At 47.6% G+C, this 13100-nt stretch overlaps 1 protein-coding gene across 2 annotated transcripts; it reads left to right on the top strand.

The window, feature by feature from the left end:
- Window positions 1-88: 88 nt before the first annotated feature.
- On the top strand, window positions 89-4533 carry CETN2 (centrin 2). Of its 2 annotated transcripts, none has more exons than XM_003421226.4 (5): window positions 89-206; window positions 1336-1497; window positions 1812-1940; window positions 3547-3684; window positions 3919-4533. In XM_003421226.4, the coding sequence occupies exons 1-5, from the start codon at window positions 204-206 to the stop codon at window positions 4006-4008; spliced, it is 522 nt and encodes a 173-aa protein (XP_003421274.1). In that variant the 5' UTR covers window positions 89-203; the 3' UTR covers window positions 4009-4533. The 2 variants fall into 2 exon arrangements, with proteins under 2 accessions (XP_003421274.1, XP_010599075.1); XM_010600773.3 differs by lacking the exon at window positions 89-206 and adding an exon at window positions 213-471.
- The last annotated feature ends 8567 nt before the right edge of the window (window positions 4534-13100 follow it).

Raw genomic sequence — 13100 nt, 5'->3', positions numbered from 1 at the left:
TTCGGCTAGTGCGCTCCTTCCCCCCGCCCAAGCCGGAGCGTGTCCAGGTTAGTCCCACCCACTCTGGCTCTGAGCCAATGAGGAGCGTCGACGGTGGGAGGGCCACCAATGGGGAGCGGGCCGCGCGCGCGGGCCGGTGGGAACGGTGCCGAGTCAGTGTGTACGTCCGTTGCCGTAACAACGGCTAGTGAAGTCAGTCAGCGATGGTAAGTGCCGGCAGTCTGGTCCTGGGCCGCGTACTGAGGCTGAGGGCTCAGCGAGCCCCGGCCGGCAACACCGCCTTTCCCGCGCATTTCTGAGCTTCTGCACGCCCTTCTTCCCTCCGAACCGTGTCCCGGAAGGGTAGGGTAGAGACGCCAGCCGCCTCGCTGGGCCCCGCTTCTCTCCGCTTCCTCCCTTGCCTACGGCCGGCTCGACCCCCCCGCGTCGGGTTTCCCCGGTCTTCCCTGGCCCCTCGGCGACTGTCCCTTGGCAAGTATGACTCGGGTTTCCCGCAGGCCTCGACCCCACTCGGGCCCTGGCCTACAGGCAGCCTCGCCCTGCCAAAGTTTCCGAACGGAGCTGGGGGAGGGGGGGAGGTTTCTGTTCTTATTTAACATGGATTTTAAAATTTAAATGTAGAGACTTTGGTGAACCGCTTTGGACTTTTTGGAGAAGTCAGAAACGTGCCTAGTGGGTTTTGCTTTTATGATTTTATACTGACGACGTAAATCTTAACAACTTAGTTATATTTGGTCAAACGTAGAAGTAACCAGAAAGTCAGATTACTTAGAGGGAAGTGGAGTACTGTGAGTGGGCATTGTAGGGACATTTGCTGAACTAGGATCCTCCGATTCACCTAGAGCTGATGATCTCTACAGTGATACACATTGGCTAGCTCTCTTTTGAGATGGTTTTCAATAAGAAGTGTCCAAAAGAACAAGGGATCCCCTTGCCTCTAGAAACAATAGTAAATAAGGGATGGGGTGGGGTAAAGGTACATGGGGTGGGGAGTATGAATTGACTAGTATAAAATATTTTTAGAGCAGATTTGGTTGTCTGTAAGGTCCCTAGGTGGCACAGGCAAGTTGTACTCCTCTACTAACCTTAAGGTTGGTGGTTAGAACCCATCCGGTGGCACCATGGAAGAAAGGCCTGGCAATCTGCTTCAAAAGATTACAGCCAAGAAAACCCTATGAACAGTCCTACTCTGTATCGTATGGGGTTGCCATGAGGTGGGGGCTGACTTGATGGCAGTGGGTTTGGTGTGTTGGGTTGTACGGTTGTAACTATCTCCTGTAAAATATGGGCTGTATTACATAATACTGTGCTCATGTGTTTGTATAATGTCTAAAGGCCTCTGGCTTTAAGAAGGCAAGCATGGCAGCATCAACCTCCCAGCGAAAGAGGATGAGTTCTAAGCCTGAGCTCACTGAACAGCAGAGGCAGGAAATCCGTGAAGCTTTTGATCTCTTTGATGCTGATGGAACTGGCACTATTGATGTCAAAGAACTTAAGGCAAGCACCCTACCTTCCTGCCTTTCTCCACCTCTGCTTTATCCTCTCCCTGTCTTCATCTGCATCACCTCTCTACACATTTTTCCTGCCAAAAGTAACAGGGGAGGACAAACTGGGTTTTTTTTTCCTTCTGTCTTTATCTCCCTCAAGTGTTACTAAATAAAATTGGCTGCAGACGTCAGTTAGATCCATGTTACAGTGTCGTTCAACCATTTTAACATTATCATATCAGATGCTGCTTAATGCTGTCAGCACTGTCACTTTTGCTCCTGCTGGGCTTAAATTTGCATACTGAGATGATGCCCTGTTTGTAGGTGGCTATGAGGGCCCTGGGCTTTGAGCCCAAGAAGGAAGAGATCAAGAAAATGATAAACGAAGTTGATAAGGAAGGTACAGGAAAAATGAACTTCAGTGAATTTTTGACCGTGATGACTCAGAAAATGGTAAGTTAGCTGACATCATCGACATATTGTCCATCCATAATGGTAGATGAATTTGAACCTAGATGGGGACATTACTTCATTAAAGTGAAGCCAATAAAAGCAGGCAAGTTTGTCTGGTAAGGGATAGTATTTCACACTGAGAATTAGGCTGCTGAGACTCTACTTGGCTTTCTTCAAGGCCAGAGTCAAGGAGAAGTCATTTTATCCTCTGCGATAGTAAAAGTAATTCTGCTGCCACTTTTCTGCTATTATCTTTCTCCATCTGAGAGGTCAGTGTCATAACTACAAGCAGTTTAAAGCTTTAACTACCTGCTATCTTGAAACATCTCTGATTTTTAAAATACAATGTGCCTGCCTCCCATTATCAGATTTCTTAATTAAAAATTAGGCCCCCCTCCAAATGTAGCCCTCATTCCAGTGTTAATTAAAGGTTGAATTCATCCAGCCCTAGTCTCTTGGGTGTCACACTTTGACAGGGATTTTAGCATTTTTCCCTAAGGGGATCCCTAGTCCACCCATGTAAGGAGTATATTTTCTCTTATTTTAATTCCACCCATTGCTCCAGTGTTTTTAAAATGATCCAGTTTCCCCTTTGGTTTGTACAGACAAAGTGTTTTAGGTACACTCCGTTATATTTCGTTTTTAGCCTCTGAGTTTGTAATACTTTCATTACGTTTTCCTCTTTGACTTCCCTGGATGCTGTTTGATCTCCTGTGACGTAGGAACTGTGTCATAATGGCCATCAGCAAGACCATGTGGTGAAGAGAAGTGGGGTGAAGGGGTTAGGGAATGAATCCAGGGAAGGTAGTCCCCCCACAGGACCCTCCTTGGCTTCAGAATGGGACACAGTTCTGAACAAGAGAAAGAGGGACTCACTCGGGCAGTGGTGTAGCTGGGTAACCAGGCCCAGTCCAGGTGGCAGCTGCACCAAGATGCCTGCCCTCTCCTCCGCTCCCAATACAAATCTTTGTGTCTGTTTCTCACTCTTTCTTGGCATACACATTCTTAGTCATCTTGTGCTGCTATAACAAATACAAATGGATGGCTTTAACAGAAATTTATTTTTTCAGTTTAGGAAGCTAGAGCCTGAGTTCAGGGTGTCAGCTCTAGAGGAAGACTTTCTCCCTGTCAGCTCAGCGATCTTCATGTAGCATGGCATCTATCTTCCCTCGTCTCTGCTTCTTTGCCTCCTTGCTCAATCTGCTCCTTTCATGTCTCTAAAGAGATTGATTCAAGACACACCCTATACTAATACTGCCTCATTGACATGCAAAGAAAACCCATTCTCAAATGGGATTCTAACCACAGGTATAAAAAAACAGGTAGAGGGGTTAGGATTTACTGCACCTATTTTAGGGGGACACGGTTCCATCTGTAATATACACCGACTGGACCCCTCTTCCTTCTGAACTCTGAACCAGATAGGGAGCAGATGACACCTTGGTTGGAAAGCCTGGCTTGGCCCTGAGGCCAAAATGGGCCCTGAGGCCAAAATGGGCTCGAGTTAGGCTATTGAAGAAGGGGGTGATTGGGCTGTGGCAGGGCTGCGGGATATGGGTGATTGCAATAGTCTCTACTCATGTGCGCTTATGTTCTCCTTGTTAAGTCTGAGAAAGACACCAAAGAAGAAATCCTGAAAGCTTTCAAGCTCTTCGATGATGATGAAACTGGGAGGATATCTTTCAAAAATCTGAAACGTGTGGCCAAGGAGTTGGGCGAGAACCTCACTGATGAGGAGCTGCAGGTCTGTAAGGCATCACACTGGCCTCAGGCTTCTGGTCCCTTGGTGTCTTTTCTGAGTCACCTTTCCTCTGCTGTGAGCACCTCTTTCAAGGAAAGCGCGTGTTCTGTCGTCCCTCTATTGCCCACTGACATTCTCCTTTGACACTCTGACGAACCTCTCCCTAACCCCCGAAAATCACGCGTGTGTGCAGGTCCACTTACTGTTCATTTAACCTGACTCCTTACTGTCACACAGGAAATGATTGATGAGGCGGATCGCGATGGAGACGGAGAAGTCAGCGAGCAGGAGTTCCTGCGGATTATGAAGAAGACCAGCCTGTACTAAGCAACCGCCACTCTCCCACAGGTGCACGTAACTAGATCCGGGCCTGCCATCGGGAGAGACCTCTTTCAAGAACACCAAGTACCCCCCACTGACTTCCCTATAGAACTTTAGTACCAACCTGATTCTCTTTCCTCCTTTAGAAGGTGTTCTTTGATGTTTAAGATCTTTATAAAATGACCCACTGATTGTTTTCATTCCCCGAAGCTGAACCAGAGCACATTAGAATGGAGAAAATGAAGAAGAGGGTCCCAGTGCTTTCGCCCAGCTGCCCTTTGGCCTTCCATCGCTCCCCTCTTCTCAGGCATTTCCACCGCACCGCCAAACACAGGCCAGCTCCCTAGACAGGCACATGTTGTCTCCCTGTTGCCACAAGCAACAGACCCCTCTTTGGTGGTTCTGGTTTTTAGTTGACACCGGACTGTAGCTCTCTCTTTTATAAAACCTGGTGAGCTCTCTCACTGGCATTCTGATGTGTGTTTAGTGCTCTTTGTTTTCTCTTAAAAATAAAGCCTCTCTTGTTTTGAATATTTGTTCTCTCACAGTGAGTTCTTTAGCCTTGACTCTGTGTTTAATCTTCTAAACCATCACGCTGAAGGAGCCTGATAAATACAAAACACCTTGGCCAGCCCACAGACATAAATGAAGTAATTCCTCTCCACTTTCCTGGCATGTTTCTTGCCTTCAGAACCTATCTGTTTGTAAACTAGGAGAATTTCCATTTCACCTCAGCCTAAATGATGCTCCAAAAGTCCTTTTGGCAAAGTATTAGGCCAGCTGAGAGTCTCCGTGGTGATTTGTGCTTAAAAAGATGTGGAGACCCCAGACTAGTATGCTGGTGGGCTGAGCTCTGCCACACTCCGCTGAGTTAATTTACTTACAGTGTCTCCTAGGAGCTCTGGAGTTGGGTCAGACTGAGTCACCTTGGCCAGCCCTGCTCCTAGCCCTGAACAGAACGAACCAGTGAGAGATGTAAACCTTGGTGGATGGCATTACTGTCTACCCCGTGAGGGTGGGAAGCAAGACTCACCAGAGACCTGGGAAATGGGAAACAACAAGGAGGATGGGATGCTCATTCGTGCACACAGACACAGGGCAGTCCCACGTGCCCCCTAGCCCCTGGCCCTCGGGTTGCAAGATTTAGCAAACAAAACCTGGACACCCAGGTAACTTTGAAGTTCAGAAAAGCAACAAATAATAGTGTAAGCATGTCCCACTTGGACTTTTCGTTATGTGTTTGTTATTTACCCAGACATACAAATTCCAATTACACTGGGTATGCTGTATTTTACCTGGAAACCCCACCTGCAGGGCATGCTGGAGAGCCATGCCCTGGGCCTCCTCCCTGGAGACTGGCAGCCTCTAGGACTTTTCCACCCCAACCACATGAGCCTCCCGCAGAGGGATGGTTTTCTGAGAACTGGGTGGCGGGGGGGTGGGGAGCACAGAGTGGTGCCTCAGCCCTGGCTTCTCATGTGGACCCACCACTCCCTGGGGGGCAACGTGGGGCAAGCTACTACTTCTCCAGGGGCCTTGGGTTCCTTGTCCATGCCGCTCAGAGACACATACTTCACTCAGAATCGATGGGATTAGATGGAATCATACAGAAAAGGCCTGGCCTTTAAGTGTTCATGAAGGGGTGTTTCAGAAATGTTAGTTCTTGCTCTCGTTCCTTTGTTGTGGTTCTCACATAAGCTTTGTTGTTCAGTGAGGGCGCGTGAAGCTTTTAGGGTGAACTGTAGACAGCAGTTCCCGGGAGGATTTGCCCCGTGTTGTGTTGCTGTTTTCTAATAAAAGGCACATGATCTGATAAAAGATACATTGGAAAGGCATGAAAGGACTGGGCACTCCCTGTCTTCACTGGAAGCCTTCTCATCTCCTCCTGCTTCATGTTCCCATAAATGACATGAGGTCTCTCAGGGATCTCTGGGAGAGGGAGAGTGGCAGGTAACCCGTGGATAAAAAGCATAAGGTGCTCACTGGCAGCTGTTGGAAGGCTGGTTTGCAGTTGCTCAGAGGAGGGGATGGGGACAGATATTCGGGGCTGGATGAGAGGTGGAGGGGAGTCAGGGTGTGGCAGAGCAGAGGGAGCAGGGGTGGGAGTCATAGTTCATATGTGGCTGGACAAGGAAGATGTAGGAGTTGTTGGGGGGATGGCGACTTCCATGGAGCCAATACCAGCTCACGTGGGGTGTGCCAAGAGATGTCAGGGAATTGGATTTGGACAAGTACTAGACGTCAGTACACATGGGGCTGGGCCAGATTACAGAAGAGGGATGGGGAAGAGGGTATGGAGAAGCAGTTCACACGGGGATTGGGGGGATTCAGCGACCACCACAGGGAGGGGGGACTCTAGAGGTGTAAGAGGAGCAAAGGGTAATGGGGAGGGAGAAGGAGTGGGGGTCCACGTCTGTGGGAGTGGACCAGAGAGCTGTAAGGCAGTGGGGGTGGAGTTTGGGATGGAGAGGGAACAGATTCTTGTTCCTGTGGGGCTGGACCAGAGAACCATAGGTGAGTGGAGGTGGGATTTGGGCATAGAGGTAGCAGAGATTGGTTCGTGGGAGGATGAACAAGGAAGTGAACTGTAAGGATGTCAAAGAAGGTGGAGAGGAAGAGGGAACATAGTGCCTTCCTATGGGAGGAGCTGAGAGGCCCTGGGAAAGCAGAGGAGCAGAGGGCAGTTGACAGTTGACAGAGGCTGGACCAGAGAGCTGTAGAGTGGGAGTGGGGAGTGGGGAGGGGTTGGGGGAGGCAGAGAGGTGGTAGAGGCCAGTTCATGTTGGGCCTTGTGGGCCTCCTTACAACTCAGGGACACACTAAGCTTTCTCGAAAGAACTTTTTGTTGACTTAGTCTTTTCCTTGCTCATTACTCCCAAGTGTTAGAACTGCTATGTATTGTTGGATTCTGTTGGTAGACATACTTGGGCTTGATATAAGTAGAATCTCTTGAAGGAAGTTGTTTAAAGAAAGAAGGCAGTTCAAGTTCAATGGCACTGAAGGGTTGAAGTGCAGATTGGTTCCCCTAGGTGGCCTTTTGAGGCCCTTTTCATCTTCTATGACATTTAAAATTTCTTGCTTTTAGCTCTTTTGAGTTTTAAAATTCTATGATGACTGGGAAGACGAGAAGGAAAATGCATGCTTTATACCATTTTTCTTGGGTAACCACTTCTTTGGTAAATCTAGTAGCTAGACCATGAGGTGTTATGGATTGAATTGTGTCTCCCAAAAAGATATGTTGAAGTTCTAACCCGCTGGTACCTGTGAATGTGAACTTGTTTGGAAATAGGTCTTTGTAGATAGGGTTGCTATGAGTCTGAATTGAGGCGGTGGGTTGGGTTTGGGTAGATGTTATCAATTGTTAATCAAAAGGTAACCTGTTGCTGTCGAGTTGTCATAGCAACCCTAACCAAAAGGTAGCCAGTTTGAATCCGCCAGTCGCTCCTTGGAGACCCTATGGCACAGCCCTACTCTGTCTTATAGGGTCTCTATGAGTCAAAACTGACTTGATGGCAACAGGATTTGTCAACTAACATGAAATTATACTGGAGTAGGGTGGGTCTTAATCCCTCCCGAGTGGTGTCTTATAAGAGGAGAGGAGACACAGGCAGATGGAGGAAGGATGGCCATATGCAGATACAAGCCAAGGAACACCTGGGGCTCCCAGAAGCTGAAAGAGGTAGACAGGAAGGATCTGCCCCTAGAGCCTTCGGAGAAACCATGGCTCTGCTGACATCCTGAGTTTGGACTTCTAGCCTTCAGTGCCATGAGAGAAAACGTTCCTGTTGTTTTAAGCCACCCACTTCGTGATACTCTGTTCTGGCAGCCACCGGAGATGATGACATGAGATTATAACCCAGGCCTCACAAGGGGCCTGGTTTGCAGCTGGGGGTATCTCTATCGGTTACCAGGAGAAGCTTTCTGAAAGTTACACCTGGTTTCAGAGAGGAAATATCCTGTAAGGTGCTAACCTTCCAACCCCAAACCTCAAGCGCCATGCTCTCCTGGCTTGCCTTTGGCCAACCCCAAACTCTACCCCAGGCCAGCGCTTCTGCTCTCAAGGGAGTTCTGGGCGTCCAGGGCTTCTCAATGTTATCTTATGGGTTCGTCACACTTTCAAATGCTAGACTTTTTGGCAGAACAGTCCAAGTTTATTACTCGAAGGGAGTAATAAACTCTCAACATTAAACACATTAAGCACTTGAACAATAGTTCCAACTCAGTTACTATTCCAGTTCTCACTGTCATCTTTCCATGTGACTAGAACTGCTCAGGGCCCTGCGGCCACTCTCCTGTGAAGCAAAGTTCTCCCACAGTCCTGGAACCAGCTTGTTTCTGAGCCCCATATTGCCATTGGGATGACGATGCTGCATTTTACCCGAGCCTGTGATCCTGGCAATCCCCCGAGTCCTTTGTGTCCTGCAGAATGGCTAACCAAAGTAATGCTTCCCTCAGTTTGACTAAACTCAGGCAGCTTCTTCCTGATGGGAGGTCCCTGACCGCCCCTTCTGCCTGGACCTCACGGAATCCAGATGGAACCTGTAATACCTACCCTGAGGGTAAACTCAAGAGATAAGTCCATGTGATTGGCACACACGTTACTGACCCTCCCTGGCGACCTTCAGCGCTGCAGTCCTTTTCCAGTAGCTCACTCCAGTCCTTAAACCATCCTGACCTCAGGCTCAGCGGGGTGGAGTTCAGACTCAGTCCTGGCCTCTCTCCCCTATGGAAATATTGCTGTGACCCCCACCACTTGCAATAATCTTTTTTTTTTTTTAATAAAGTCATCCTCACCTGCCTTAACCCTGGCCGGTGAGATTGTCTTTGGCATTGCTAAGCCTCTTCCGGTAAGTCTCTCCGCATTCTACTCCGCGGCTACCTGCTCAGCTCAACACTCTACATGATGGAAGTCACTGAAACAATGTGTATTGCAGCAAAAATAATCAGCATGCATTGGTCACAGCTATGAAGCAGCGACAGCATTTTAGCGTGCCATCTGTGACACATCTTTACACGTGACCCAAATCTTTGGCAGCAGTCCTCTCCTCCCTCTCAAACTCTCACAGGGGCTCCAAGCCCATTTCGGAGCATCACCGTCAGAACTTGATGTAGTGTCTGGAATCGGAACCGCCCTCGTCCTCAGCTTCTCCCCACTGAACCCCAGCCTTCTCCTCTTTCAAGTACCCCCTTTACCTCCACTTTTCATGTTCATCTTTCTTATTGCTGTGATTTACAGGCTTGATGTCATTTTCATTTCCTTTCTCCTCTTTGTCCTGAACGTCTAGTAAGACACCAAGACTTTCCCTACAGCCGTCACTCGGATCCAGTTTCTTTTTTATTTCTGAAACCACCACCTCAGTGTAAATTTGATTGCTAGCATGTCTTCCTAGCTGCTTTCTCAGTCCTGTCTTTTTTCCCAAGAGCGTCTAGGATACCGCCTTTCTCACGCTAGTTTCTTGCTCATGGAAGGAGGGTGACTTTTAGAGTCAACTCTCAACTTTTCTTGGCAGCTGTGACCTTGGGGGAATTCACTTCATCCACTTGAGCCTCAGTTTCCTCATCTAGAAAAGAGGGGTACTTTGAGATCAAATGGAGCTAATATATGTTGGGTGCCTAGTGTAGTGCCTGAGCCTGGGGGGCACACACTCTGCCCCCAGCCTCATGTACAGCCGGCCTCTCCTCTTGACTGCTGCCCATCACTGGCCATCAGCCTGCTTTTCTTGTTTCCCGAATCTAGATGCTTCGTCCTTAACAGGTGCAGTATTTGTCACCCTTGATTTAGAGTTGATTTCTATGTATACTGATGCCTCTGCCGTTGTTTCTATTGAAACATTGCCCTGTATCCTTCCCACAAATTTGTGCTTTCTGCTTCTGAAAGTCCCCCTAAATGAAGCTCCTTCCTTTCAGAAACCTTTTATTTAATTAGGCTCACCCACAACTCATGAGAGCAGAGAGGGCCTATGACTTGCTCCCCATCTGGAATTCTGGGAGACAGCAGTCTTGCAGATATGTCCCTTGCCACTAGGTGGCGTGCCAGGACAAGAAGGTGGAGGAAGCTCCACAAAATCATCTGGGCCCTGACCCCTTGCTTCTGACTCACGGCAACCCTATAGGGCAGGGGAGAGCTGCCCCACAGGGTTTCCAAGGCTGTAAATCTTTACGGAAGCAGACTGCCACATCTTTCTCCTGTGGAGCAACTGGTCAGTTTGAACCAGTGACATTTTGTTTAGCAGCCGAGCACTTAACCACTGCACCACCACTGCTCCTTCATCTGGGGCCCAGTGAGGGTTTAAACTGGTGCTCCGAGGGGGCTGTGGTCCCAAACAGCCTTGGACCATGATGAAGAAGGTGCCATGGTGGAATGAATCCCGGCGGGGCTGTGAAACACTCAGAAAAGGACACCATGGGTGGGCAGTGTGGCCGCCCAACTGAGTCTAACTAAAAGAGAACAAAATGATATTTGTGCACTTCTGAGCGTGTGGAATGAAGCCTGCCGACCTGCCGCCTGGGCTTCTTGAGGGCCCCCAGCTACACTGCACATCTCCTGGAGGAAAAGCGCGTGCCTTGGATTTCTCTGTAGTTGCAGGTTGTGGCTGGCCCAGTGCTCAGGCCACAGTGAGGCTTCCTCATTTTGTTAATCCTGTAGCAAGGATACATTGCTCATTAAAACATTCTAGTGGCCTGTGGCTATTTTTTTTTTGTTTGTTTATTCATGTATTTTTTTTATTGCAGTAAAGTACGTATAACAAAAAAATGGCCGTTTGAACCATTTTTAAGCGTACAGTGCAACGATGTAAATTGCATTCACCATGCTGTTTAACTATTACCACTATCCATCTCCAAAAGTCTCCCATCGTCCTAAACGGAAACTCAGCACCCTTTAGACGGCAACACTCCATTCCTCACTCTCCCCAGCCCCTGGCAACCACCAATAAACTCTTGCGTCTAAGAATTTGTCTATTCTAGATATTTCCTGTAAGTGAGATCATACAGTATTTGTCCTCTTGTGTCTGACTTCTTTCACTTGGCATGTTCTCAGGACTCCATTTCTCTTTATGGCTGAGTAATACTGCATTGTATGTATGCACCACATTTCGTTTATCCATTTATCTGTTGATGGTCACTTGGATTGTTTCCACCTTTCGTCTACTGTGAATAGTACTGCAATGAACATTGGTGTACAAGTATTTGTTTGTGTCTCCACTTTCAGATCTTCTGGGTATATAACTATGAGTGGAATTGCTGGGTAGTGTGATAACTCTATGATTAACTTTTTGAGGAATTGTCAAACTGTTTCTCACAGTGGCTGTACCATTTGACAATCCCACCAGCAATGTACCAGGGTTCCAATTACTTCACATTCTCCACAACATTTGTTATTTTACTTTTTAAAACAATTATTATAGCCAGCCTGACAGGTGTGAAGAGGTATCTCATTGTCGTTTTGATCTTCATTTCCTGATGACTAATGATGTTGAGGATCTTTTCATGTGCTTATCAGCCATTTGTGTATCTCCTTTGAATAAATGTCTGTTCAAGGCCTTTGCTCGTTTTTAAGCTGGGCTGTTTGTCTTTTTGCTGTTGAGTTGAGTTCTTTGTCTAGTCTGGATGTTAAACTCGTACCTGATGTATGGTTCCCACATAGTTTCTCCCCTTCTGTAGGTTGTCCTCTTCGCTTCCTTGACAGGATCCTTTGATGCTGTGGCTTGTTTTCCTGCCCATGATCCCTCACTTACTGAGGAACTTTTTTGTTCCCCCAAGTGTCCTGATCAGAGGTGCACACAGTGATGTCGTGGAAACAACTTTTGAGCTTGGGGTCTCTGCCGCAGCACTCATTGCTCCATGGACACTACATGTGGCCTCTCTGAATGTCCATAAACACAGGGGCTGTGTAGCATTGCCGCCTCAAAGCTTTTTTCTTAAGCTTGTCTGTGTACATGAGGCCATTTCCTCGTGAGACACATGCAGGAAATTATTTGTGCAGCCCTTCATACAAATTGGAAACCCTGGTGGCATAGTGATTAAGAACTACAGCTGCTAACCAAAAGGTCGGCAGTTCAAATTTACCAGGTGCTCCTTGAAAACTCTATGGGACACTTCCACTCTCTCCTATAGGGCCGCTGTGAGTCGAAATTGACTCGATGGCAGCGGGTTTGGTTTTTTGGTTTTCATACAAAGAGGTCCAGGAGGTGCACTGACGATTCAAAAATGAGTCAAAAAAGCATGGGAACAAAGTGTGAGGAGAAGCAGGGTGACAGAGTCTCTGTAGGTTATTGTTGGTGTGGTGATTGTTTTTAACCTGCCATATACAGTTGTTTTTTTTTTTTTATACAGTTTAAGAGAAATGCTTTCAGCATAAACCTGGCTAAGGGCCTAACAAATGATATCTGAGAGAACAGACACCAAACCTGTGAGAAGATCTGTGAGTAGCAGTTAAATATCTCTGGAGCTGGACTGCTGGGATTCCATTTTGCCTCTGCCCCTACTAGTGAATGACTTCTGGCAATGTACCAAATGCCCTCGTCCCTCATTTGCTTCATCTGTCAAATGGGAGATATTAACAGAACCTACCTTAAGGGTAGTGTGATGGTTAAGATTGTGTTTCAACTTGGCTGGGCCATGATTCTGAGTGGTTTGGCAGTTATGATGTAGTTTGGCAATCATATAATGATGTAATCATCTCCATAATGAGACCTGATATAATGTAATCACCTCTAAGATGAGATCTGTTATGAGCAGCCGATCAGTTGAAAGGGAATTTCCTTGAGGGTGTGGCCTGCATCCAATATAGGTGGACTTTCTGGCAAAGCTCGCACAGTTATAGAGGCTGAAAAGTCCCAAGTCTGTGGGTCAGGCTGGAGGCTTCTCCTGACTCACATAGCTGCAGGGCTTGGTGAACTTAAGATCGGCAGGTCAGACAGCAGACCACTGGCTCACAGGCTGTGGAGGCTGACAAATCCCATGATCAGCAGGTAAGTCGCTAGCTCAAGTCCCAAGAACCAGAGGTCAGATGAACAGGAGCCAGCTGCAGAATTCAGAACAAGCAAAAGCCAGCCTGAGTGGTTCTACAGAAACAGAATTGTAAGGATGAGGTTTCT

This window comes from Loxodonta africana, chromosome X (assembly GCF_030014295.1).
Source record: "Loxodonta africana isolate mLoxAfr1 chromosome X, mLoxAfr1.hap2, whole genome shotgun sequence".
NCBI lineage: Eukaryota > Metazoa > Chordata > Mammalia > Proboscidea > Elephantidae > Loxodonta > Loxodonta africana.
The sequence above is the reverse complement of the archived record's forward strand: the minus strand, read 5'-3'. Positions and strand labels throughout refer to the sequence as shown.

What these genes read in the sequence shown, in the direction of transcription:
- CETN2 (XM_003421226.4), top strand. An exon ending in TTGATGTCAAAGAACTTAAG is followed by an intron (nt 1,498 to 1,811) that starts GCAAGCACCCTA and finishes CCCTGTTTGTAG; the next exon opens with GTGGCTATGAGGGCCCTGGG. An exon ending in CCGTGATGACTCAGAAAATG is followed by an intron (nt 1,941 to 3,546) that starts GTAAGTTAGCTG and finishes CTCCTTGTTAAG; the next exon opens with TCTGAGAAAGACACCAAAGA.